At 54.1% G+C, this 25,997-nt stretch overlaps 1 protein-coding gene across 3 annotated transcripts in view; it reads left to right on the top strand.

Annotated features, from left to right (window-relative positions):
• The window catches only part of LOC140729774 (cadherin-related family member 5-like), a 152,742-nt gene that overhangs the window by 38,298 nt on the left and 88,447 nt on the right, over window positions 1-25,997 (top strand). For all 3 annotated transcript variants that reach the window (XM_073049977.1, XM_073049978.1, XM_073049976.1), the window contains 2 exons: window positions 3,441-3,530; window positions 8,236-8,322. In XM_073049977.1, the coding sequence (XP_072906078.1) occupies window positions 3,441-3,530; window positions 8,236-8,322 (177 nt within the window). The remainder of the gene's footprint in view (window positions 1-3,440; window positions 3,531-8,235; window positions 8,323-25,997) is intronic.

The raw sequence follows: 25,997 nt of genomic DNA, 5'->3' as shown, positions 1-25,997 counted from the left end.
TTCTCAGTCAGTTTGTTCCATATGGTGTACTCCCATTCTCAGTGAGAATCTCATTCCATAGATTGTACTCCTCATTCTCAGTCAGTTTGTTCCATACGGTGTACTCTCCTTCTCTGTGAGAATCTCATTCCATAGATTGTACTCCTCATTCTCAGTCAGTTTGTTCCATACGGTGTTCTTCCCATTCTCAGTGAGAATCTCATTCCATAGATTGTACTCCTCATTCTCAGTCAGTTTGTTCCATATGGTGTACTCTCCTTCTCTGTGAGAATCTCATTCCATAGATTGTACTCCTCATTCTCAGTCAGTTTGTTCCATACGGTGTTCTTCCCATTCTCAGTGAGAATCTCATTCCATAGATTGTACTCCTCATTCTCAGTCAGTTTGTTCCGTACGGTGTTCTTCCCATTCTCAGTGAGAATCTCATTCCATAGATTGTACTCCTCATTCTCAGTCAGTTTGTTCCATACGGTGTTCTTCCCATTCTCAGTGAGAATCTCATTCCATAGATTGTACTCCTCATTCTCAGTCAGTTTGTTCCATATGGTGTACTCCCATTCTCAGTGAGAATCTCATTCCATAGATTGTACTCCTCATTCTCAGTCAGTTTGTTCCATACGGTGTACTCTCCTTCTCTGTGAGAATCTCATTCCATAGATTGTACTCCTCATTCTCAGTCAGTTTGTTCCATACGGTGTTCTTCCCATTCTCAGTGAGAATCTCATTCCATAGATTGTACTCCTCATTCTCAGTCAGTTTGTTCCATACGGTGTTCTTCCCATTCTCAGTAAGAATCTCATTCCATAGATTGTACTCCTCATTCTCAGTCAGTTTGTTCCATACGGTGTACTCCCCATTCTCAGTGAGAATCTCATTCCATAGATTGTATTCTCAGTCAGTTTGTTCCATACGGTGTACTCTCCTTCTCTGTGAGAATCTCATTCCATAGATTGTACTCCTCATTCTCAGTCAGTTTGTTCCATACGGTGTTCTTCCCATTCTCAGTGAGAATCTCATTCCATAGATTGTACTCCTCATTCTCAGTCAGTTTGTTCCATACGGTGTTCTTCCCATTCTCAGTGAGAATCTCATTCCATAGATTGTACTCCTCATTCTCAGTCAGTTTGTTCCATATGGTGTACTCCCCATTCTCAGTGAGAATCTCATTCCATAGATTGTACTCCTCATTCTCAGTCAGTTTGTTCCATACGGTGTACTCTCCTTCTCTGTGAGAATCTCATTCCATAGATTGTACTCCTCATTCTCAGTCAGTTTGTTCCATACGGTGTTCTTCCCATTCTCAGTGAGAATCTCATTCCATAGATTGTACTCCTCATTCTCAGTCAGTTTGTTCCATACGGTGTTCTTCCCATTCTCAGTGAGAATCTCATTCCATAGATTGTACTCCTCATTCTCAGTCAGTTTGTTCCATACGGTGTTCTTCCCATTCTCAGTGAGAATCTCATTCCATAGATTGTACTCCTCATTCTCAGTCAGTTTGTTCCATACGGTGTTCCTCCCATTCTCAGTGAGAATCTCATTCCATAGATTGTACTCCTCATTCTCAGTCAGTTTGTTCCATACGGTGTTCTTCCCATTCTCAGTGAGAATCTCATTCCATAGATTGTACTCCTCATTCTCAGTCAGTTTGTTCCATACGGTGTACTCTCCTTCTCTGTGAGAATCTCATTCCATAGATTGTACTCCTCATTCTCAGTCAGTTTGTTCCATACGGTGTTCTTCCCATTCTCAGTGAGAATCTCATTCCATAGATTGTACTCCTCATTCTCAGTCAGTTTGTTCCATATGGTGTACTCCCCATTCTCAGTGAGAATCTCATTCCATAGATTGTACTCCTCATTCTCAGTCAGTTTGTTCCATACGGTGTACTCTCCTTCTCTGTGAGAATCTCATTCCATAGATTGTACTCCTCATTCTCAGTCAGTTTGTTCCATACGGTGTTCTTCCCATTCTCAGTGAGAATCTCATTCCATAGATTGTACTCCTCATTCTCAGTCAGTTTGTTCCATATGGTGTACTCCCCATTCTCAGTGAGAATCTCATTCCATAGATTGTACTCCTCATTCTCAGTCAGTTTGTTCCATATGGTGTACTCCCCATTCTCAGTGAGAATCTCATTCCATAGATTGTACTCCTCATTCTCAGTCAGTTTGTTCCATACGGTGTACTCTCCTTCTCTGTGAGAATCTCATTCCATAGATTGTACTCCTCATTCTCAGTCAGTTTGTTCCATACGGTGTTCTTCCCATTCTCAGTGAGAATCTCATTCCATAGATTGTACTCCTCATTCTCAGTCAGTTTGTTCCATACGGTGTTCTTCCCATTCTCAGTGAGAATCTCATTCCATAGATTGTACTCCTCATTCTCAGTCAGTTTGTTCCATACGGTGTACTCCCCATTCTCAGTGAGAATCTCATTCCATAGATTGTACTCCTCATTCTCAGTCAGTTTGTTCCATACGGTGTACTCCCCATTCTCAGTGAGAATCTCATTCCATAGATTGTATTCTCAGTCAGTTTGTTCCATACGGTGTACTCTCCTTCTCTGTGAGAAGCCGCATCTCAGCTCCCTCCTAAATCTTTCTCCTCTGACCTTGAGCTTATTTTCAGTCCCCTCTCCCTGGAAATTAGATTCTCTGAATTTCTACCTTCTTCTTCTTCTTCTTCTTCTTCTTCTTCTTCTTCTTCTTCTTCTTCTTCTTCTTTTCTTCTTTTCTTCTTTTCTTCTTTTCTTCTTTTCTTCTTTTCTTCTTTTCTTCTTCTCTTCTTCCCAAAAGGACAGCCGCTTGCCGTAATTCACTGTCTGGGTCCGCTCTTCTGTGGTTAGCCCAGCTCTGCAGATCTTTCCTCTGCCAGGGTTGACGTCTCTGGAGCCTCTCTTGGCGTTTCTGTAGCTCTGGGTTTTACAGGAAGTGGTGGTACTGAGGGAGGGTCACACTGCGGGAGGGGTGGTACTAAGGGAGGGTCACACTGTGGGAGGGGTGATACTGAGGGAGGGTCACACTGTGGAGGAGTGGTACTGAGGGAGGGTCACACTGTGAGAGGGGTGATACTCTGGGAGGGTCACACTGTGGAGGGGTGGTACTGAGGGAGTGTTACACTATGGGAGGGGTGGTGCTGAAGTGGGGTCATACTGTGGGAGGGGCAGGACCGAGGGAAAGGAGGATCACTCCGTGGGAGGGATGGTGCTAAGTGATAGTCACACTGTGTGGCAGAGGGGAACTGAATGAATGCTGTCACAGTGATGGGAGGTGAGGGGGCATTTCCTTCCCTGCACCAACCTCAGAGGTGTAATTCCTTCCTCTGAAAGTGGATGCTCTGCCACTGACCCTTCCCACAGCCGGGGTCCCTCTGGCTGACCTCTGACCCACAGAGTGCCAGTCTCATTGACATGGTTCTGGAATTCATCCTCTGTTACAGAACAAGCTCACTTTACATCTGGTGGTGACAAATGTCAACGACAACTCACCAAAATTCCCCGAGAAGAAGCTGGATGCAAACATCAGTGAGGTAATGCCTCTCTCGGTGCCACTGAAGACGGTGGTGGTGGATCAACACAAAGGCTGCCGGGCAGCCCGCTCCCAGGGGAAGTGGAGTGCGGGCATCAGAGTGGGTGTAATTGGGTGTGAACGTGGGGTTGTCAATGTCGGGATGTATATCGCTTGCGGCGTATGAGGGTGTGGGATGTAAAGGGGGTGCTGTAGGGAGAGAGAGGATGAGGGATGTTCTGATGTATGAGTGGAGGTTCATCGGGGGATCAAGACTTTGATGGGTTAGAAAACTGGGGAAGGGAAGGATGATAAAAAATTGTATCGTGAGGGGATGTGTAGGATAGAAGGTGAGGTGCAGATGGATTGATCAGAGGGTGATGTGGGTAGGTGGTGTGAGGACGTAGGAGATGCTGAGGTGGAGGGAGATTAGAGGGTGAAGTGGGTTGGCGGTGCGAAGGTATAGGAGCTGCTGAGGAAAGGGAGATCAGAGGGTGAATTGGGTAGGTGGTGTGAGGGTAAAGGAGATTGTGGAGGCATTAGTAATGATCTTTCAAGAATCAATTGACTGGCATGGTGCTAGAGGGCTGGAAAATTGCAAATGTCACTCCAGTCTTTAAGAAAGGAGGAAGGCAACAGAAAGGAAATTATAGACCAGTTAGCCTGACCTCAGTGGTTGGGAAGATGTTGGAATCAATTGTTAAGAATGAGGTTATGGAGTACTTGGTGACACAGGACAAGATAGTACAAAGTCAGCATGGTTTCCTTAAGGGAAAATCCTGCCTGATGAATCTGTTGGAATTCTTTGAGGAGATTACAAGTAGGACAGATAAAGGGGATGTAGTGGATGTTGTATATTTGGACTTTTAGAAAGCCTTTGACAAGGTGCCACACATGAGGCTGCTTACCAAGTTAAGAGCCCGTGGTATTACGGGAAAGTTATGAGTATGTTTAGAGCATTGGCTGATTGGTAGGAGGCAGCGAGTGGGAATAAAAGGATCCTTTCCGGTTGTCTGCCAGTGAGTAGTGGTGTTCCGCAGGGATCGGTGTTGGGACCGTTTCTTTTTATGCTGTATATCACTGATTTATATGATGGGTTAGATGGTGGTGTTGCCAAGTTCGCAGATGATACAAGGATTGGTGGAGGGGCAGGTAGTGTTGAGGAAACAGGTAGGATGCGGTAGGACTTAGACAGATTAGGAGAATGGGCAAAAGATTGGCAAATGAAATGCCCATTGGCATTTCCATTTCTTGCTCATTCTCCTAATCTCTTAAATGTTGGGAAATGCATGGTCATGCACTTTGGTAGAAGAAATAAATGTGCAGACTATTTTCTAAAAGGAGAGAAAATCCAAAAATCTGAGATGCAGAGGGACTTGGGAGTCCTTGTGCAGAACACCCTAAAGGTTAACTTGCAGTTTGAGTCAGTGGTGGGAGAGGAAAGTAAATGCCATGTTAGTGTACATTTCAAATCTATCGTACATGTCACGTTTAATGGCTCTGGGTCTGTACACGCTGGAATACAGAAGGATGAGGGGGGATCTCATTAAAATCTTTCAAATATTGAAAGTCCTAGACAGAGTAGATGTGGAAAGAATGTTTCCCATGGGGAGGGGGTGAGTCTGGGACAAGTGGGTACATTCACAGGATAGGGGGTGTCCATTTAAAACAGAGATGTGGAGAAAATCGTTGATTTGTGGAATTTGTAACCACAGACAGCTTTGAATGCCAGGGCATCGGGGGCACTTAGAACAGAAATGAATAGCTTCTTGATAGCCAGGGCATCAAAGTTTACAAGGCGAAGGGATGCCAGGAGTGCGGCTGAGGAAGGAAAACAAGGTTCAGCCATGATTGAATGGCGGCACTGTCTTGATAGAATGAGGGCCCTAGTTCTGCTCACATGTCTAATGGTGTTATGGTCCTAAGATATCATTAAGAGTAGGGAAACAGTCAGTGTAGGGGATCAGTGAGGGGATCAGTGAGTGAGGAGGATCGGTGAGTGAGGGGATCAGTGAGGGGGGATCGGTCAGTGAGGGGATCAGTGAGGGGGGATCAGTCAGTGAGGGGAATCAGTGAGTGAGGGGGTCAGTGAAGGGGATCAGTCAGTGAAGGGGCTCAGAGAGTGAGGGGGGTCAGTGAGGGTTATCAGTCAGGGAGGGAATCAGTGAGTGAGGGAGATCAGTGAAGGGGCTCAGTGAGTGAGGGGGATCAGTGAGTGAGGGGGGTCAGTGAGTGAGGGGGGTCAGTGAGGGGTATCAGTGAGGGAGGGGATCAGTCAGTGAGGGGAATCAGTGACTGAAGGGGGGTCAGTGAGTGATGGGATCAGTGAGTGAGGGGGATCAGTGAGTGAGGGGGATCAGTGAGTGAGGGGAATCAGAGAGTGAGGGGATCAGAGAGTGAGGGGGATCAGTCAGTGAGTGAGGGGGATCAGTGAGTGAGGGGATCAGAGAGTGAGGGGATCAGAGAGTGAGGGGGATCAGTCAGTGAGGGGGATCAGTCAGTGAGGGGAATCAGTGAGTGAGGGGATCAGTGAGTGAGGGGGGTCAGTGAGTGAGGGGGATCAGTGAGTGAGGGGGATCAGTGACTGAGGGGGATCAGTGAGTGAGGGGGATCAGTGACTGAGGGGGGTCAGTGAGTGAGGGGGGTCAGTGAGTGAGGGGGATCAGTGACTGAGGGGGATCAGTGAGTGAGGGGGATCAGTGACTGAGGGGGATCAGAGAGTGAGGGGATCAGAGAGTGAGGGGGGTCAGAGAGTGAGGGGGATCAGTGAGTGAGGGGGATCAGTGACTGAGGGGGGTCAGTGAGTGAGGGGGGTCAGTGAGGGGGATCAGTGACTGAGGGGGATCAGTGAGTGAGGGGATCAGTGAGAGAGGGGGGTCAGTGAGTGAGGGGGATCAGTGAGTGAGGGGGATCAGTGACTGAGGGGGGTCAGTGAGTGAGGGGGGTCAGTGAGGGGGATCAGTGACTGAGGGGGATCAGTGAGTGAGGGGATCAGTGAGTGAGGGGGGTCAGAGACTGAGGGGGGTCAGTGAGTGAGGGGGATCAGTGACTGAGGGGGGTCAGTGAGTGAGGGGGGTCAGTGAGGGGGATCAGTGACTGAGGGGGATCAGTGAGTGAGGGGATCAGTGAGTGAGGGGGGGTCAGAGACTGAGGGGGGTCAGAGACTGAGGGGGGTCAGTGAGTGAGGGGGATCAGTGACTGAGGGGGGTCAGTGAGTGAGGGGGATCAGTGACTGAGGGGGTCAGTGAGGGGGATCAGTGACTGAGGGGGATCAGTGAGTGAGGGGGGTCAGAGACTGAGGGGGGTCAGAGACTGAGGGGGGTCAGTGAGTGAGGGGGATCAGTGAGTGAGGGGGATCAGTGAGTGAGGGGGGTCCGAGACTGAAGGGGATCAGTGAGTGAGGGGATCAGTGAGTGAGGGGGGTCAGTGAGTGAGGGGGATCAGTGAGTGAGGGGGGTCAGAGACTGAGGGGGCTCAGTGAGTGAGGGGATCAGTGAGTGAGGGGGATCAGTGAGTGAGGGGGGTCAGAGAGTGAGGGGGATCAGTGAGTGAGGGGGGTCAGAGAGTGAGGGGGATCAGTGAGTGAGGGGGGTCAGAGAGTGAGGGGGATCAGTGAGTGAGGGGGGTCAGAGACTGAGGGGGATCAGTGAAGGGGATCAGTGAGTGAGGGGGATCAGTGAGTGAGGGGATCAGTGAATGAGGGGGGTCAGTGAAGGGGATCAGTGAGTGAGGGGGATCAGTGAGTGAGGGGGGTCAGTGAGTGAGGGGGGTCAGTGAGTGAGGGGGGTCAAAGAATGAGGGGGGTCAGTGAGTGAGGGGGGTCAGAGACTGAGGGGGGTCAGTGAGTGGATCAGAGAGTGATGGGGATCAGTCAGTGAGGGGAATCAGAGAGTGAGGGTGATCAGTGAGTGAGGGGGGTCAGAGAGTGAGGGGGATCAGTGAGTGAGGGGGTCAGAGAGTGAGGGGGATCAGTGAGTGAGGGGATCAGTGAGTGAGGGTGATCAGTGAGTGAGGGGGGTCAGAGAGTGAGGGGGATCAGTGAGTGAGGGGGATCAGAGAGTGAGGGGGATCAGAGAGTGAGGGGGATCAGTGAGTGAGGGGGGTCAGTGAGGGGGATCAGAGAGTGAGGGTGATCAGTGAGTGAGGGGGATCAGTGAGTGAGGGGGGTCAGTGAGTGAGGGGGATCAGAGAGTGAGGGTGATCAGTGAGTGAGGGGGATCAGTGACTGAGGGGGGTCAGTGAGTGAGGGGGATCAGTGACTGAGAGGGGTCAGTGAGTGAGGGGGATCAGAGAGTGAGGGTGATCAGTGAGTGAGGGAGATCAGTGAAGGGGCTCAGTGAGTGAGGGGATCAGTGAGTGAGGGGGATCAGTGAGTGAGGGGTATCAGTGAGGGAGGGAATCAGTGAGTGAGGGAAATCAGTGACTGAAGGGGGATCAGTGCAGGGGATCAGTAAGTGCTGAGGGTGAGTGTGTGCTTGATGGAGGCCGAGAGGAGGTGAATGATGCCAACAGGGGGTGCTTGAGGCCGACAGGAAGGTGTGATGGAGGTTGAGAGGGTTGTGATGGAGGCCGGGTAGGGAGATTGAGGCCGATTGGGGGATGGGATGGAGGCAAATGAGGGTGTAATGGAGGCTGGGCGGGGTTGATTGAGGTTGACAGAGGGGTGTGACGGAGTTCGACAGGGAGTGATGGAGACTGAGAGTAGTACAGATTGTTTGTTCTTCCAGCTGTTTCCCGTGGGTGAGCCCTGGAAGACTGTGAAAGCCGTCGATTTGGACCAGGACCCTATCTTCTACACCCTGGACAACAGCACGGTGAGTGTGTCATCATCCCGAGGTAAACCCACCCCTCACCGGCACACTACATCCCATAACACCGTGACTCCTCTCCTTCACACCCCTCACCGGCACACTACATCCCATAACACCGTGACTCCTCTCCTTCACACCCCTCACCGGCACACTACATCCCATAACACCGTGACTCCTCTCCTTCACACCCTCACCGGCACACTACATCCCATAACACTGTGACTCCTCTCCTTCACACCCCTCACCGACACACTACATCCCATAACACCGTGACTCCTCTCCTTCACACCCCTCACCGGCACACTACATCCCATAACACCGTGACTCCTCTCCTTCACACCCCTCACCGGCACACTACATCCCATATCACAGTGACTCCTCTCCTTCACACCCCTCACCGACACACTACATCCCATATCACAGTGACTCCTCTCCTTCACACCCCTCACCGGCACACTACATCCCATAACACCGTGACTCCTCTCCTTCACACCCCTCACCGACACACTACATCCCATAACACCGTGACTCCTCTCCTTCACACCCCTCACTGGCACACTACATCCCATAACACCGTGACTCCTCTCCTTCACACCCCTCACCGGCACACTACATCCCATATCACAGTGACTCCTCTCCTTCACACCCCTCACCGGCACACTACATCCCATAACACCGTGACTCCTCTCCTTCACACCCCTCACCGGCACACTACATCCCATATCACAGTGACTCCTCTCCTTCACACCCCTCACCGGCACACTACATCCCATAACACCGTGACTCCTCTCCTTCACCACCCTCACCGGAACACAACATCCCATAACACCGTGACTCCTCTCCTTCACACCCCTCACCGGTACACTACATCCCATAACACTGTGACTCCTCTCCTTCACACCCCTCACCGGCACACTACATCCCATAACACCATGCCTCCTCTCCTTCACACCCCTCACCGGCACACTACATCCCATAACACCGTGACTCCTCTCCTTCACACCCCTCACCGGCACACTACATCCCATAACACCGTGACTCCTCTCCTTCACACCCCTCACCGGCACACTACATCCCATAACACCGTGTCTCCTCTCCTTCACACCCCTCACCGACACACTACATCCCATAACACCGTGACTCCTCTCCGTCACACCCCTCACCGGCACACTACATCCCATAACACCATGCCTCCTCTCCTTCACACCCCTCACCGGCACACTACATCCCATAACACCGTGACTCCTCTCCTTCACACCCCTCACCGGCACACTACATCCCATAACACCGTGACTCCTCTCCTTCACACCCCTCACCGGCACACTACATCCCATAACACCGTGACTCCTCTCCTTCACACCCCTCACCGGCACACTACATCCCATAACACCGTGACTCCTCTCCTTCACACCCCTCACCGGCACACTACATCCCATAACACCGTGACTCCTCTCCTTCACACCCCTCACCGGCACACTACATCCCATAACACCATGCCTCCTCTCCTTCACACCCCACACCGGCACACTACATCCCATAACACCGTGACTCCTCTCCTTCACACCCCTCACCGGCACACTACATCCCATAACACCGTGTCTCCTCTCCTTCACACCCCTCACCGACACACTACATCCCATAACACCGTGACTCCTCTCCTTCACACCCCTCACCGGCACACTACATCCCATAACACCGTGACTCCTCTCCTTCACACCCCTCACCGGCACACTACATCCCATAACACCGTGACTCCTCTCCTTCACACCCTCACCGGAACACAACATCCCATAACACCGTGACTCCTCTCCTTCACACCCTCTCCGGCACACTACATCCCATAACACCATGCCTCCTCTCCTTCACACCACTCACCGGCACACTACATCCCATAACACTGTGACTCCTCTCCTTCACACCCCTCACCGGCACACTACATCCCATATCACAGTGACTCCTCTCCTTCACACCGCTCACCGGCACACTACATCCCATAACACCGTGACTCCTCTCCTTCACACCCCTCACCGGCACACTACATCCCATAACACCGTGACTCCTCTCCTTCACCACCCTCTCCGGCACACTACATCCCATAACACCGTGCATCCTCTCCTTCACACCCCTCACCGGAACACTACATCCCATAACACCGTGACTCCTCTCCTTCACACCCCTCACCGGCACACTACATCCCATAACACCGTGACTCCTCTCCTTCACACCGCTCACCGGCACACTACATCCCATAACACCGTGCATCCTCTCCTTCACACCCCTCACCGGCACACTACATCCCATAACACCGTGACTCCTCTCCTTCACACCCCTCACCGACACACTACATCCCATATCACAGTGACTCCTCTCCTTCACACCCCTCACCGGCACACTACATCCCATAACACCGTGTCTCCTCTCCTTCACACCCCTCACCGGCACACTACATCCCATAACACCGTGACTCCTCTCCTTCACACCCCTCACCGGCACACTACATCCCATAACACCGTGACTCCTCTCCTTCACACCCCTCACCGGCACACTACATCCCATAACACCGTGACTCCTCTCCTTCACACCCCTCACCGGCACACTACATCCCATAACACCGTGACTCCTCTCCTTCACATCCCTCACCGGTACACTACATCCCATAACACCGTGCATCCTCTCCTTCACACCCCTCACCGGCACACTACATCCCATAACACCGTGACTCCTCTCCTTCACACCCCTCACCGGCACACTACATCCCATAACACCGTGCATCCTCTCCTTCACACCCCTCACCGGCACACTACATCCCATAACACCGTGCATCCTCTCCTTCACACCCCTCACCGGCACACTACATCCCATAAAAACCGTGACTCCTCTCCTTCACACCCCTCACCGGCACACTACATCCCATAACACCGTGACTCCTCTCCTTCACACCCTCACCGGCACACTACATCCCATAACACCGTGACTCCTCTCCTTCACACCCCTCACCGACACACTACATCCCATAACACCGTGACTCCTCTCCTTCACACCCCTCACCGACACACTACATCCCATAACACCGTGACTCCTCTCCTTCACACCCCTCACCGGCACACTACATCCCATAACACCGTGACTCCTCTCCTTCACACCCCTCACCGGCACACTACATCCCATAACACCGTGACTCCTCTCCTTCACACCCCTCACCGGCACACTACATCCCATAACACCGTGACTCCTCTCCTTCACACCCCTCACCGGCACACTACATCCCATAACACCGTGTCTCCTCTCCTTCACACCCCTCACCGACACACTACATCCCATAACACCGTGACTCCTCTCCTTCACACCCCTCACCGGCACACTACATCCCATAACACCATGCCTCCTCTCCTTCACACCCCTCACCGGCACACTACATCCCATAACACTGTGACTCCTCTCCTTCACACCCCTCACCGGCACACTACATCCCATAACACCGTGACTCCTCTCCTTCACACCCCTCACCGGCACACTACATCCCATAACACCGTGACTCCTCTCCTTCACACCCCTCACCGGCACACTACATCCCATAACACCATGCCTCCTCTCCTTCACACCCCACACCGGCACACTACATCCCATAACACCGTGACTCCTCTCCTTCACACCCCTCACCGGCACACTACATCCCATAACACCGTGTCTCCTCTCCTTCACACCCCTCACCGACACACTACATCCCATAACACCGTGACTCCTCTCCTTCACACCCCTCACCGGCACACTACATCCCATAACACCGTGACTCCTCTCCTTCACACCCCTCACCGGCACACTACATTCCATAACACCGTGACTCCTCTCCTTCACACCCTCACCGGAACACAACATCCCATAACACCGTGACTCCTCTCCTTCACACCCTCTCCGGCACACTACATCCCATAACACCATGCCTCCTCTCCTTCACACCACTCACCGGCACACTACATCCCATAACACTGTGACTCCTCTCCTTCACACCCCTCACCGGCACACTACATCCCATATCACAGTGACTCCTCTCCTTCACACCGCTCACCGGCACACTACATCCCATAACACCGTGACTCCTCTCCTTCACACCCCTCACCGGCACACTACATCCCATAACACCGTGACTCCTCTCCTTCACCACCCTCTCCGGCACACTACATCCCATAACACCGTGCATCCTCTCCTTCACACCCCTCACCGGCACACTACATCCCATAACACCGTGACTCCTCTCCTTCACACCCCTCACCGGCACACTACATCCCATAACACCGTGACTCCTCTCCTTCACACCGCTCACCGGCACACTACATCCCATAACACCGTGCATCCTCTCCTTCACACCCCTCACCGGCACACTACATCCCATAACACCGTGACTCCTCTCCTTCACACCCCTCACCGACACACTACATCCCATATCACAGTGACTCCTCTCCTTCACACCCCTCACCGGCACACTACATCCCATAACACCGTGTCTCCTCTCCTTCACACCCCTCACCGGCACACTACATCCCATAACACCGTGACTCCTCTCCTTCACACCCCTCACCGGCACACTACATCCCATAACACCGTGACTCCTCTCCTTCACACCCCTCACCGGCACACTACATCCCATAACACCGTGACTCCTCTCCTTCACACCCCTCACCGGCACACTACATCCCATAACACCGTGACTCCTCTCCTTCACATCCCTCACCGGTACACTACATCCCATAACACCGTGCATCCTCTCCTTCACACCCCTCACCGGCACACTACATCCCATAACACCGTGACTCCTCTCCTTCACACCCCTCACCGGCACACTACATCCCATAACACCGTGACTCCTCTCCTTCACACCCCTCACCGGCACACTACATCCCATAACACCGTGCATCCTCTCCTTCACACCCCTCACCGGCACACTACATCCCATAACACCGTGACTCCTCTCCTTCACACCCCTCACCGGCACACTACATCCCATAACACCGTGACTCCTCTCCTTCACACCCCTCACCGGCACACTACATCCCATAACACCGTGCATCCTCTCCTTCACACCCCTCACCGGCACACTACATCCCATAACACTGTGACTCCTCTCCTTCACACCCCTCACCGGCACACTACATCCCATATCACAGTGACTCCTCTCCTTCACACCCCTCACCGGCACACTACATCCCATAACACCGTGACTCCTCTCCTTCACACCCCACACCGGCACACTACATCCCATAACACCGTGACTCCTCTCCTTCACACCCCTCACCGGCACACTACATCCCATAACACCGTGTCTCCTCTCCTTCACACCCCTCACCGGCACACTACATCCCATAACACCGTGCATCCTCTCCTTCACACCCCTCTCCGGCACACTACATCCCATAACACCGTGCATCCTCTCCTTCACACCCCTCACCGGCACACTACATCCCATAACACCGTGACTCCTCTCCTTCACACCCCTCACCGGCACACTACATCCCATAACACCGTGACTCCTCTCCTTCACACCGCTCACCGGCACACTACATCCCATAACACCGTGCATCCTCTCCTTCACACCCCTCACCGGCACACTACATCCCATAACACCGTGACTCCTCTCCTTCACACCCCTCACCGACACACTACATCCCATATCACAGTGACTCCTCTCCTTCACACCCCTCACCGGCACACTACATCCCATAACACCGTGTCTCCTCTCCTTCACACCCCTCACCGGCACACTACATCCCATAACACCGTGACTCCTCTCCTTCACACCCCTCACCGGCACACTACATCCCATAACACCGTGACTCCTCTCCTTCACACCCCTCACCGGCACACTACATCCCATAACACCGTGACTCCTCTCCTTCACACCCCTCACCGGCACACTACATCCCATAACACCGTGACTCCTCTCCTTCACATCCCTCACCGGTACACTACATCCCATAACACCGTGCATCCTCTCCTTCACACCCCTCACCGGCACACTACATCCCATAACACCGTGACTCCTCTCCTTCACACCCCTCACCGGCACACTACATCCCATAACACCGTGACTCCTCTCCTTCACACCCCTCACCGGCACACTACATCCCATAACACCGTGCATCCTCTCCTTCACACCCCTCACCGGCACACTACATCCCATAACACCGTGACTCCTCTCCTTCACACCCCTCACCGGCACACTACATCCCATAACACCGTGTCTCCTCTCCTTCACACCCCTCACCGACACACTACATCCCATAACACCGTGACTCCTCTCCTTCACACCCCTCACCGGCACACTACATCCCATAACACCATGCCTCCTCTCCTTCACACCCCTCACCGGCACACTACATCCCATAACACTGTGACTCCTCTCCTTCACACCCCTCACCGGCACACTACATCCCATAACACCGTGACTCCTCTCCTTCACACCCCTCACCGGCACACTACATCCCATAACACCGTGACTCCTCTCCTTCACACCCCTCACCGGCACACTACATCCCATAACACCATGCCTCCTCTCCTTCACACCCCACACCGGCACACTACATCCCATAACACCGTGACTCCTCTCCTTCACACCCCTCACCGGCACACTACATCCCATAACACCGTGTCTCCTCTCCTTCACACCCCTCACCGACACACTACATCCCATAACACCGTGACTCCTCTCCTTCACACCCCTCACCGGCACACTACATCCCATAACACCGTGACTCCTCTCCTTCACACCCCTCACCGGCACACTACATTCCATAACACCGTGACTCCTCTCCTTCACACCCTCACCGGAACACAACATCCCATAACACCGTGACTCCTCTCCTTCACACCCTCTCCGGCACACTACATCCCATAACACCATGCCTCCTCTCCTTCACACCACTCACCGGCACACTACATCCCATAACACTGTGACTCCTCTCCTTCACACCCCTCACCGGCACACTACATCCCATATCACAGTGACTCCTCTCCTTCACACCGCTCACCGGCACACTACATCCCATAACACCGTGACTCCTCTCCTTCACACCCCTCACCGGCACACTACATCCCATAACACCGTGACTCCTCTCCTTCACCACCCTCTCCGGCACACTACATCCCATAACACCGTGCATCCTCTCCTTCACACCCCTCACCGGCACACTACATCCCATAACACCGTGACTCCTCTCCTTCACACCCCTCACCGGCACACTACATCCCATAACACCGTGACTCCTCTCCTTCACACCGCTCACCGGCACACTACATCCCATAACACCGTGCATCCTCTCCTTCACACCCCTCACCGGCACACTACATCCCATAACACCGTGACTCCTCTCCTTCACACCCCTCACCGACACACTACATCCCATATCACAGTGACTCCTCTCCTTCACACCCCTCACCGGCACACTACATCCCATAACACCGTGTCTCCTCTCCTTCACACCCCTCACCGGCACACTACATCCCATAACACCGTGACTCCTCTCCTTCACACCCCTCACCGGCACACTACATCCCATAACACCGTGACTCCTCTCCTTCACACCCCTCACCGGCACACTACATCCCATAACACCGTGACTCCTCTCCTTCACACCCCTCACCGGCACACTACATCCCATAACACCGTGACTCCTCTCCTTCACATCCCTCACCGGTACACTACATCCCATAACACCGTGCATCCTCTCCTTCACACCCCTCACCGGCACACTACATCCCATAACACCGTGACTCCTCTCCTTCACACCCCTCACCGGCACACTACATCCCATAACACCGTGACTCCTCTCCTTCACACCCCTCACCGGCACACTACATCCCATAACACCGTGCATCCTCTCCTTCACACCCCTCACCGGCACACTACATCCCATAACACCGTGACTCCTCTCCTTCACACCCCTCACCGGCACACTACATCCCATAACACCGTGACTCCTCTCCTTCACACCCCTCACCGGCACACTACATCCCATAACACCGTGCATCCTCTCCTTCACACCCCTCACCGGCACACTACATCCCATAACACTGTGACTCCTCTCCTTCACACCCCTCACCGGCACACTACATCCCATATCACAGTGACTCCTCTCCTTCACACCCCTCACCGGCACACTACATCCCATAACACCGTGACTCCTCTCCTTCACACCCCACACCGGCACACTACATCCCATAACACCGTGACTCCTCTCCTTCACACCCCTCACCGGCACACTACATCCCATAACACCGTGTCTCCTCTCCTTCACACCCCTCACCGGCACACTACATCCCATAACACCGTGCATCCTCTCCTTCACACCCCTCTCCGGCACACTACATCCCATAACACCGTGCATCCTCTCCTTCACACCCCTCACCGGCACACTACATCCCATAACACCGTGACTCCTCTCCTTCACACCCCTCACCGGCACACTACATCCCATAACACCGTGACTCCTCTCCTTCACACCGCTCACCGGCACACTACATCCCATAACACCGTGCATCCTCTCCTTCACACCCCTCACCGGCACACTACATCCCATAACACCGTGACTCCTCTCCTTCACACCCCTCACCGACACACTACATCCCATATCACAGTGACTCCTCTCCTTCACACCCCTCACCGGCACACTACATCCCATAACACCGTGTCTCCTCTCCTTCACACCCCTCACCGGCACACTACATCCCATAACACCGTGACTCCTCTCCTTCACACCCCTCACCGGCACACTACATCCCATAACACCGTGACTCCTCTCCTTCACACCCCTCACCGGCACACTACATCCCATAACACCGTGACTCCTCTCCTTCACACCCCTCACCGGCACACTACATCCCATAACACCGTGACTCCTCTCCTTCACATCCCTCACCGGTACACTACATCCCATAACACCGTGCATCCTCTCCTTCACACCCCTCACCGGCACACTACATCCCATAACACCGTGACTCCTCTCCTTCACACCCCTCACCGGCACACTACATCCCATAACACCGTGACTCCTCTCCTTCACACCCCTCACCGGCACACTACATCCCATAACACCGTGCATCCTCTCCTTCACACCCCTCACCGGCACACTACATCCCATAACACCGTGACTCCTCTCCTTCACACCCCTCACCGGCACACTACATCCCATAACACCATGCCTCCTCTCCTTCACACCCCTCACCGGCACACTACATCCCATAACACCGTGACTCCTCTCCTTCACACCCCTCACCGGCACACTACATCCCATAACACCATGCCTCCTCTCCTTCACACCCCTCACCGGCACACTACATCCCATAACACCGTGACTCCTCTCCTTCACACCCCTCACCGGCACACTACATCCCATAACACCATGCCTCCTCTCCTTCACACCCCTCACCGGCACACTACATCCCATAACACCGTGACTCCTCTCCTTCACACCCCTCACCGGCACACTACATCCCATAACACCGTGACTCCTCTCCTTCACACCCCTCACCGGCACACTACATCCCATAACACCGTGACTCCTCTCCTTCACACCCCTCACCGGCACACTACATCCCATAACACCGTGACTCCTCTCCTTCACACCCCTCACCGGCACACTACATCCCATAACACCGTGACTCCTCTCCTTCACACCCCTCACCGGCACACTACATCCCATAACACCATGCCTCCTCTCCTTCACACCCCACACCGGCACACTACATCCCATAACACCGTGACTCCTCTCCTTCACACCCCTCACCGGCACACTACATCCCATAACACCGTGTCTCCTCTCCTTCACACCCCTCACCGACACACTACATCCCATAACACCGTGACTCCTCTCCTTCACACCCCTCACCGGCACACTACATCCCATAACACCGTGACTCCTCTCCTTCACACCCCTCACCGGCACACTACATCCCATAACACCGTGACTCCTCTCCTTCACACCCTCACCGGAACACAACATCCCATAACACCGTGACTCCTCTCCTTCACACCCTCTCCGGCACACTACATCCCATAACACCATGCCTCCTCTCCTTCACACCACTCACCGGCACACTACATCCCATAACACTGTGACTCCTCTCCTTCACACCCCTCACCGGCACACTACATCCCATATCACAGTGACTCCTCTCCTTCACACCGCTCACCGGCACACTACATCCCATAACACCGTGACTCCTCTCCTTCACACCCCTCACCGGCACACTACATCCCATAACACCGTGACTCCTCTCCTTCACCACCCTCTCCGGCACACTACATCCCATAACACCGTGCATCCTCTCCTTCACACCCCTCACCGGAACACTACATCCCATAACACCGTGACTCCTCTCCTTCACACCCCTCACCGGCACACTACATCCCATAACACCGTGACTCCTCTCCTTCACACCGCTCACCGGCACACTACATCCCATAACACCGTGCATCCTCTCCTTCACACCCCTCACCGGCACACTACATCCCATAACACCGTGACTCCTCTCCTTCACACCCCTCACCGACACACTACATCCCATATCACAGTGACTCCTCTCCTTCACACCCCTCACCGGCACACTACATCCCATAACACCGTGTCTCCTCTCCTTCACACCCCTCACCGGCACACTACATCCCATAACACCGTGACTCCTCTCCTTCACACCCCTCACCGGCACACTACATCCCATAACACCGTGACTCCTCTCCTTCACACCCCTCACCGGCACACTACATCCCATAACACCGTGACTCCTCTCCTTCACACCCCTCACCGGCACACTACATCCCATAACACCGTGACTCCTCTCCTTCACATCCCTCACCGGTACACTACATCCCATAACACCGTGCATCCTCTCCTTCACACCCCTCACCGGCACACTACATCCCATAACACCGTGACTCCTCTCCTTCACACCCCTCACCGGCACACTACATCCCATAACACCGTGCATCCTCTCCTTCACACCCCTCACCGGCACACTACATCCCATAACACCGTGCATCCTCTCCTTCACACCCCTCACCGGCACACTACATCCCATAAAAACCGTGACTCCTCTCCTTCACACCCCTCACCGGCACACTACATCCCATAACACCGTGACTCCTCTCCTTCACACCCTCACCGGCACACTACATCCCATAACACCGTGACTCCTCTCCTTCACACCCCTCACCGACACACTACATCCCATAACACCGTGACTCCTCTCCTTCACACCCCTCACCGACACACTACATCCCATAACACCGTGACTCCTCTCCTTCACACCCCTCACCGGCACACTACATCCCATAACACCGTGACTCCTCTCCTTCACACCCCTCACCGGCACACTACATCCCATAACACCGTGACTCCTCTCCTTCACACCCCTCACCGGCACACTACATCCCATAACACCGTGACTCCTCTCCTTCACACCCCTCACCGGCACACTACATCCCATAACACCGTGTCTCCTCTCCTTCACACCCCTCACCGACACACTACATCCCATAACACCGTGACTCCTCTCCTTCACACCCCTCACCGGCACACTACATCCCATAACACCATGCCTCCTCTCCTTCACACCCCTCACCGGCACACTACATCCCATAACACTGTGACTCCTCTCCTTCACACCCCTCACCGGCACACTACATCCCATAACACCGTGACTCCTCTCCTTCACACCCCTCACCGGCACACTACATCCCATAACACCATGCCTCCTCTCCTTCACACCCCACACCGGCACACTACATCCCATAACACCGTGACTCCTCTCCTTCACACCCCTCACCGGCACACTACATCCCATAACACCGTGTCTCCTCTCCTTCACACCCCTCACCGACACACTACATCCCATAACACCGTGACTCCTCTCCTTCACACCCCTCACCGGCACACTACATCCCATAACACCGTGACTCCTCTCCTTCACACCCCTCACCGGCACACTACATTCCATAACACCGTGACTCCTCTCCTTCACACCCTCACCGGAACACAACATCCCATAACACCGTGACTCCTCTCCTTCACACCCTCTCCGGCACACTACATCCCATAACACCATGCCTCCTCTCCTTCACACCACTCACCGGCACACTACATCCCATAACACCGTGACTCCTCTCCTTCACACCCCTCACCGGCACACTACATCCCATATCACAGTGACTCCTCTCCTTCACACCGCTCACCGGCACACTACATCCCATAACACCGTGACTCCTCTCCTTCACACCCCTCACCGGCACACTACATCCCATAACACCGTGACTCCTCTCCTTCACCACCCTCTCCGGCACACTACATCCCATAACACCGTGCATCCTCTCCTTCACACCCCTCACCGGCACACTACATCCCATAACACCGTGACTCCTCTCCTTCACACCCCTCACCGGCACACTACATCCCATAACACCGTGACTCCTCTCCTTCACACCGCTCACCGGCACACTACATCCCATAACACCGTGCATCCTCTCCTTCACACCCCTCACCGGCACACTACATCCCATAACACCGTGACTCCTCTCCTTCACACCCCTCACCGACACACTACATCCCATATCACAGTGACTCCTCTCCTTCACACCCCTCACCGGCACACTACATCCCATAACACCGTGTCTCCTCTCCTTCACACCCCTCACCGGCACACTACATCCCATAACACCGTGACTCCTCTCCTTCACACCCCTCACCGGCACACTACATCCCATAACACCGTGACTCCTCTCCTTCACATCCCTCACCGGTACACTACATCCCATAACACCGTGCATCCTCTCCTTCACACCCCTCACCGGCACACTACATCCCATAACACCGTGACTCCTCTCCTTCACACCCCTCACCGGCACACTACATCCCATAACACCGTGACTCCTCTCCTTCACACCCCTCACCGGCACACTACATCCCATAACACCGTGCATCCTCTCCTTCACACCCCTCACCGGCACACTACATCCCATAACACCGTGACTCCTCTCCTTCACACCCCTCACCGGCACACTACATCCCATAACACCGTGACTCCTCTCCTTCACACCCCTCACCGGCACACTACATCCCATAACACCGTGCATCCTCTCCTTCACACCCCTCACCGGCACACTACATCCCATAACACTGTGACTCCTCTCCTTCACACCCCTCACCGGCACACTACATCCCATATCACAGTGACTCCTCTCCTTCACACCCCTCACCGGCACACTACATCCCATAACACCGTGACTCCTCTCCTTCACACCCCACACCGGCACACTACATCCCATAACACCGTGACTCCTCTCCTTCACACCCCTCACCGGCACACTACATCCCATAACACCGTGTCTCCTCTCCTTCACACCCCTCACCGGCACACTACATCCCATAACACCGTGCATCCTCTCCTTCACACCCCTCTCCGGCACACTACATCCCATAACACCGTGCATCCTCTCCTTCACACCCCTCACCGGCACACTACATCCCATAACACCGTGACTCCTCTCCTTCACACCCCTCACCGGCACACTACATCCCATAACACCGTGACTCCTCTCCTTCACACCGCTCACCGGCACACTACATCCCATAACACCGTGCATCCTCTCCTTCACACCCCTCACCGGCACACTACATCCCATAACACCGTGACTCCTCTCCTTCACACCCCTCACCGACACACTACATCCCATATCACAGTGACTCCTCTCCTTCACACCCCTCACCGGCACACTACATCCCATAACACCGTGTCTCCTCTCCTTCACACCCCTCACCGGCACACTACATCCCATAACACCGTGACTCCTCTCCTTCACACCCCTCACCGGCACACTACATCCCATAACACCGTGACTCCTCTCCTTCACACCCCTCACCGGCACACTACATCCCATAACACCGTGACTCCTCTCCTTCACACCCCTCACCGGCACACTACATCCCATAACACCGTGACTCCTCTCCTTCACATCCCTCACCGGTACACTACATCCCATAACACCGTGCATCCTCTCCTTCACACCCCTCACCGGCACACTACATCCCATAACACCGTGACTCCTCTCCTTCACACCCCTCACCGGCACACTACATCCCATAACACCGTGACTCCTCTCCTTCACACCCCTCACCGGCACACTACATCCCATAACACCGTGCATCCTCTCCTTCACACCCCTCACCGGCACACTACATCCCATAACACCGTGACTCCTCTCCTTCACACCCCTCACCGGCACACTACATCCCATAACACCGTGACTCCTCTCCTTCACACCCCTCACCGGCACACTACATCCCATAACACCGTGCATCCTCTCCTTCACACCCCTCACCGGCACACTACATCCCATAACACTGTGACTCCTCTCCTTCACACCCCTCACCGGCACACTACATCCCATATCACAGTGACTCCTCTCCTTCACACCCCTCACCGGCACACTACATCCCATAACACCGTGACTCCTCTCCTTCACACCCCACACCGGCACACTACATCCCATAACACCGTGACTCCTCTCCTTCACACCCCTCACCGGCACACTACATCCCATAACACCGTGTCTCCTCTCCTTCACACCCCTCACCGGCACACTACATCCCATAACACCGTGCATCCTCTCCTTCACACCCCTCACCGGCACACTACATCCCATAACACCGTGACTCCTCTCCTTCACACCCCTCACCGGCACACTACATCCCATAACACCGTGACTCCTCTCCTTCACACCCCTCACCGGCACACTACATCCCATAACACCGTGACTCCTCTCCTTCACACCCCTCACCGGCACACTACATCCCATAACACCGTGACTCCTCTCCTTCACACCCCTCACCGACACACTACATCCCATAACACCGTGACTCCTCTCCTTCACACCCCTCACCGGCACACTACATCCCATAACACCGTGACTCCTCTCCTTCACACCCCTCACCGGCACACTACATCCCATAACACCGTGACTCCTCTCCTTCACACCCCTCACCGGCACACTACATCCCATAACACCGTGACTCCTCTCCTTCACACCCCTCACCGACACACTACATCCCATAACACCGTGACTCCTCTCCTTCACACCCCTCACCGGCACACTACATCCCATAACACCGTGACTCCTCTCCTTCACACCCCTCACCTGCACACTACATCCCATAACACCGTGACTCCTCTCCTTCACACCCTCACCGGCACACTACATCCCATAACACCGTGACTCCTCTCCTTCACACCCCTCACCGACACACTACATCCCATAACACCGTGTCTCCTCTCCTTCACACCCCTCACCGGCACACAACATCCCATAACACCGTGACTCCTCTCCTTCACACCCCTCACCGACACACTACATCCCATAACACCGTGACTCCTCTCCTTCACACCCCTCACCGGCACACTACATCCCATAACACCGTGACTCCTCTCCTTCACACCCCTCACCGGCACACAACATCCCATAACACCGAGACTCCTCTCCTTCACACCCCTCACCGACACACTACATCCCATAACACCGTGTCTCCTCTCCTTCACACCCCTCACCGGCCCACTACATCCCATAACACCGTGACTCCTCTCCTTCACACCCCTCACCGGCACACTACATCCCATAACACCGTGCCTCCTCTCCTTCACACCCCTCACCGGCACACTACATCCCATAACACCGTGACTCCTCTCCTTCTCACCCCTCACCGGCACACTACATCCCATAACACCGTGACTCCTCTCCTTCACACCCCTCACCGGCACACTACATCCCATAACACCGTGCCTCCTCTCCTTCACACTCCTCACCGGCACACTACATCCCATAACACCGTGACTCCTCTCCTTCACACCCCTCACCGGCACACTACATCCCATAACACCGTGCATTCTCTCCTTCACACCCCTCACCGGCACACTACATCCCATAACACCTTGCATTCTCTCCTTCACACCCCTCACCGGCACACTACATCCCATAACACCGTGACTCCTCTCCTTCACACCCCTCACCGGCACACTACATCCCATAACACCGTGCATCCTCTCCTTCACACCCCTCACCGGCACACTACATCCCATAACACCGTGACTCCTCTCCTTCACACCCCTCACCGGCACACTACATCCCATAACACCGTGACTCCTCTCCTTCACACCCCTCACCGGCACACTACATCCCATAACACCGTGCATCCTCTCCTTCACACCCCTCACCGGCACACTACATCCCATAACACCGTGACTCCTCTCCTTCACACCCCTCACCGGCACACTACATCCCATAACACCGTGACTCCTCTCCTTCACACCCTCACCGGCACACTACATCCCATAACACCGTGACTCCTCTCCTTCACACCCTCACCGGCACACTACATCCCATATCACAGTGACTCCTCTCCTTCACACCCCTCACCGGCACACAACATCCCATAACACCGTGACTCCTCTCCTTCACACCCTCACCGGCACACTACATCCCATATCACAGTGACTCCTCTCCTTCACACCCCTCACCGGCACACAACATCCCATAACACCGTGACTCCTCTCCTTCACACCCCTCACCGGCACACTACATCCCATAACACCGTGACTCCTCTCCTTCACACCCCTCACCGACACACTACATCCCATAACACCGTGACTCCTCTCCTTCACCACCCTCACCGGAACACAACATCCCAAAACACCGTGCCTCCTCTCCTTCACACCCCTCACCGGCACACTACATCCCATAACACCGTGACTCCTCTCCTTCTCACCCCTCACCGGCACACTACATCCCATAACACCGTGACTCCTCTCCTTCACACCCCTCACCGGCACACTACATCCCATAACACCGTGACTCCTCTCCTTCACACCCCTCACCGGCACACTACATCCCATAACACCGTGACTCCTCTCCTTCACACCCCTCACCGGCACACTACATCCCATAACACCGTGACTCCTCTCCTTCACACCCCTCACCGGCACACTACATCCCATAACACCGTGACTCCTCTCCTTCACACCCCTCACCGGCACACTACATCCCATAACACCGTGACTCCTCTCCTTCACACCCCTCACCGGCACACTACATCCCATAACACCGTGACTCCTCTCCTTCACACCCCTCACCGGCACACTACATCCCATAACACAGTGACTCCTCTCCTTCACACCCCTCACCGGCACACTACATCCCATAACACCGTGCCTCCTCTCCTTCACACCCCTCACCGGCACACTACATCCCATAACACAGTGCATCCTCTCCTTCACACCCCTCACCGGCACACTACATCCCATAACACCGTGACTCCTCTCCTTCACACCCCTCACCGGCACACTACATCCCATAACACCGTGACTCCTCTCCTTCACACCCCTCACCGGCACACTACATCCCATAACACCGTGCATCCTCTCCTTCACACCCCTCACCGGCACACTACATCCCATAACACCGTGCATCCTCTCCTTCACACCCCTCACCGGAACACAACATCCCATAACACCGTGACTCCTCTCCTTCACACCCCTCACCGGCACACTACATCCCATATCACAGTGACTCCTCTCCTTCACACCCCTCACCGGCACACTACATCCCATAACACCGTGCATCCTCTCCTTCACACCCCTCACCGGCA

This window comes from Hemitrygon akajei, chromosome 6 (assembly GCF_048418815.1).
Source record: "Hemitrygon akajei chromosome 6, sHemAka1.3, whole genome shotgun sequence".
Classification (NCBI taxonomy): Eukaryota; Metazoa; Chordata; class Chondrichthyes; order Myliobatiformes; family Dasyatidae; genus Hemitrygon; species Hemitrygon akajei.
The sequence above is the reverse complement of the archived record's forward strand: the minus strand, read 5'-3'. Positions and strand labels throughout refer to the sequence as shown.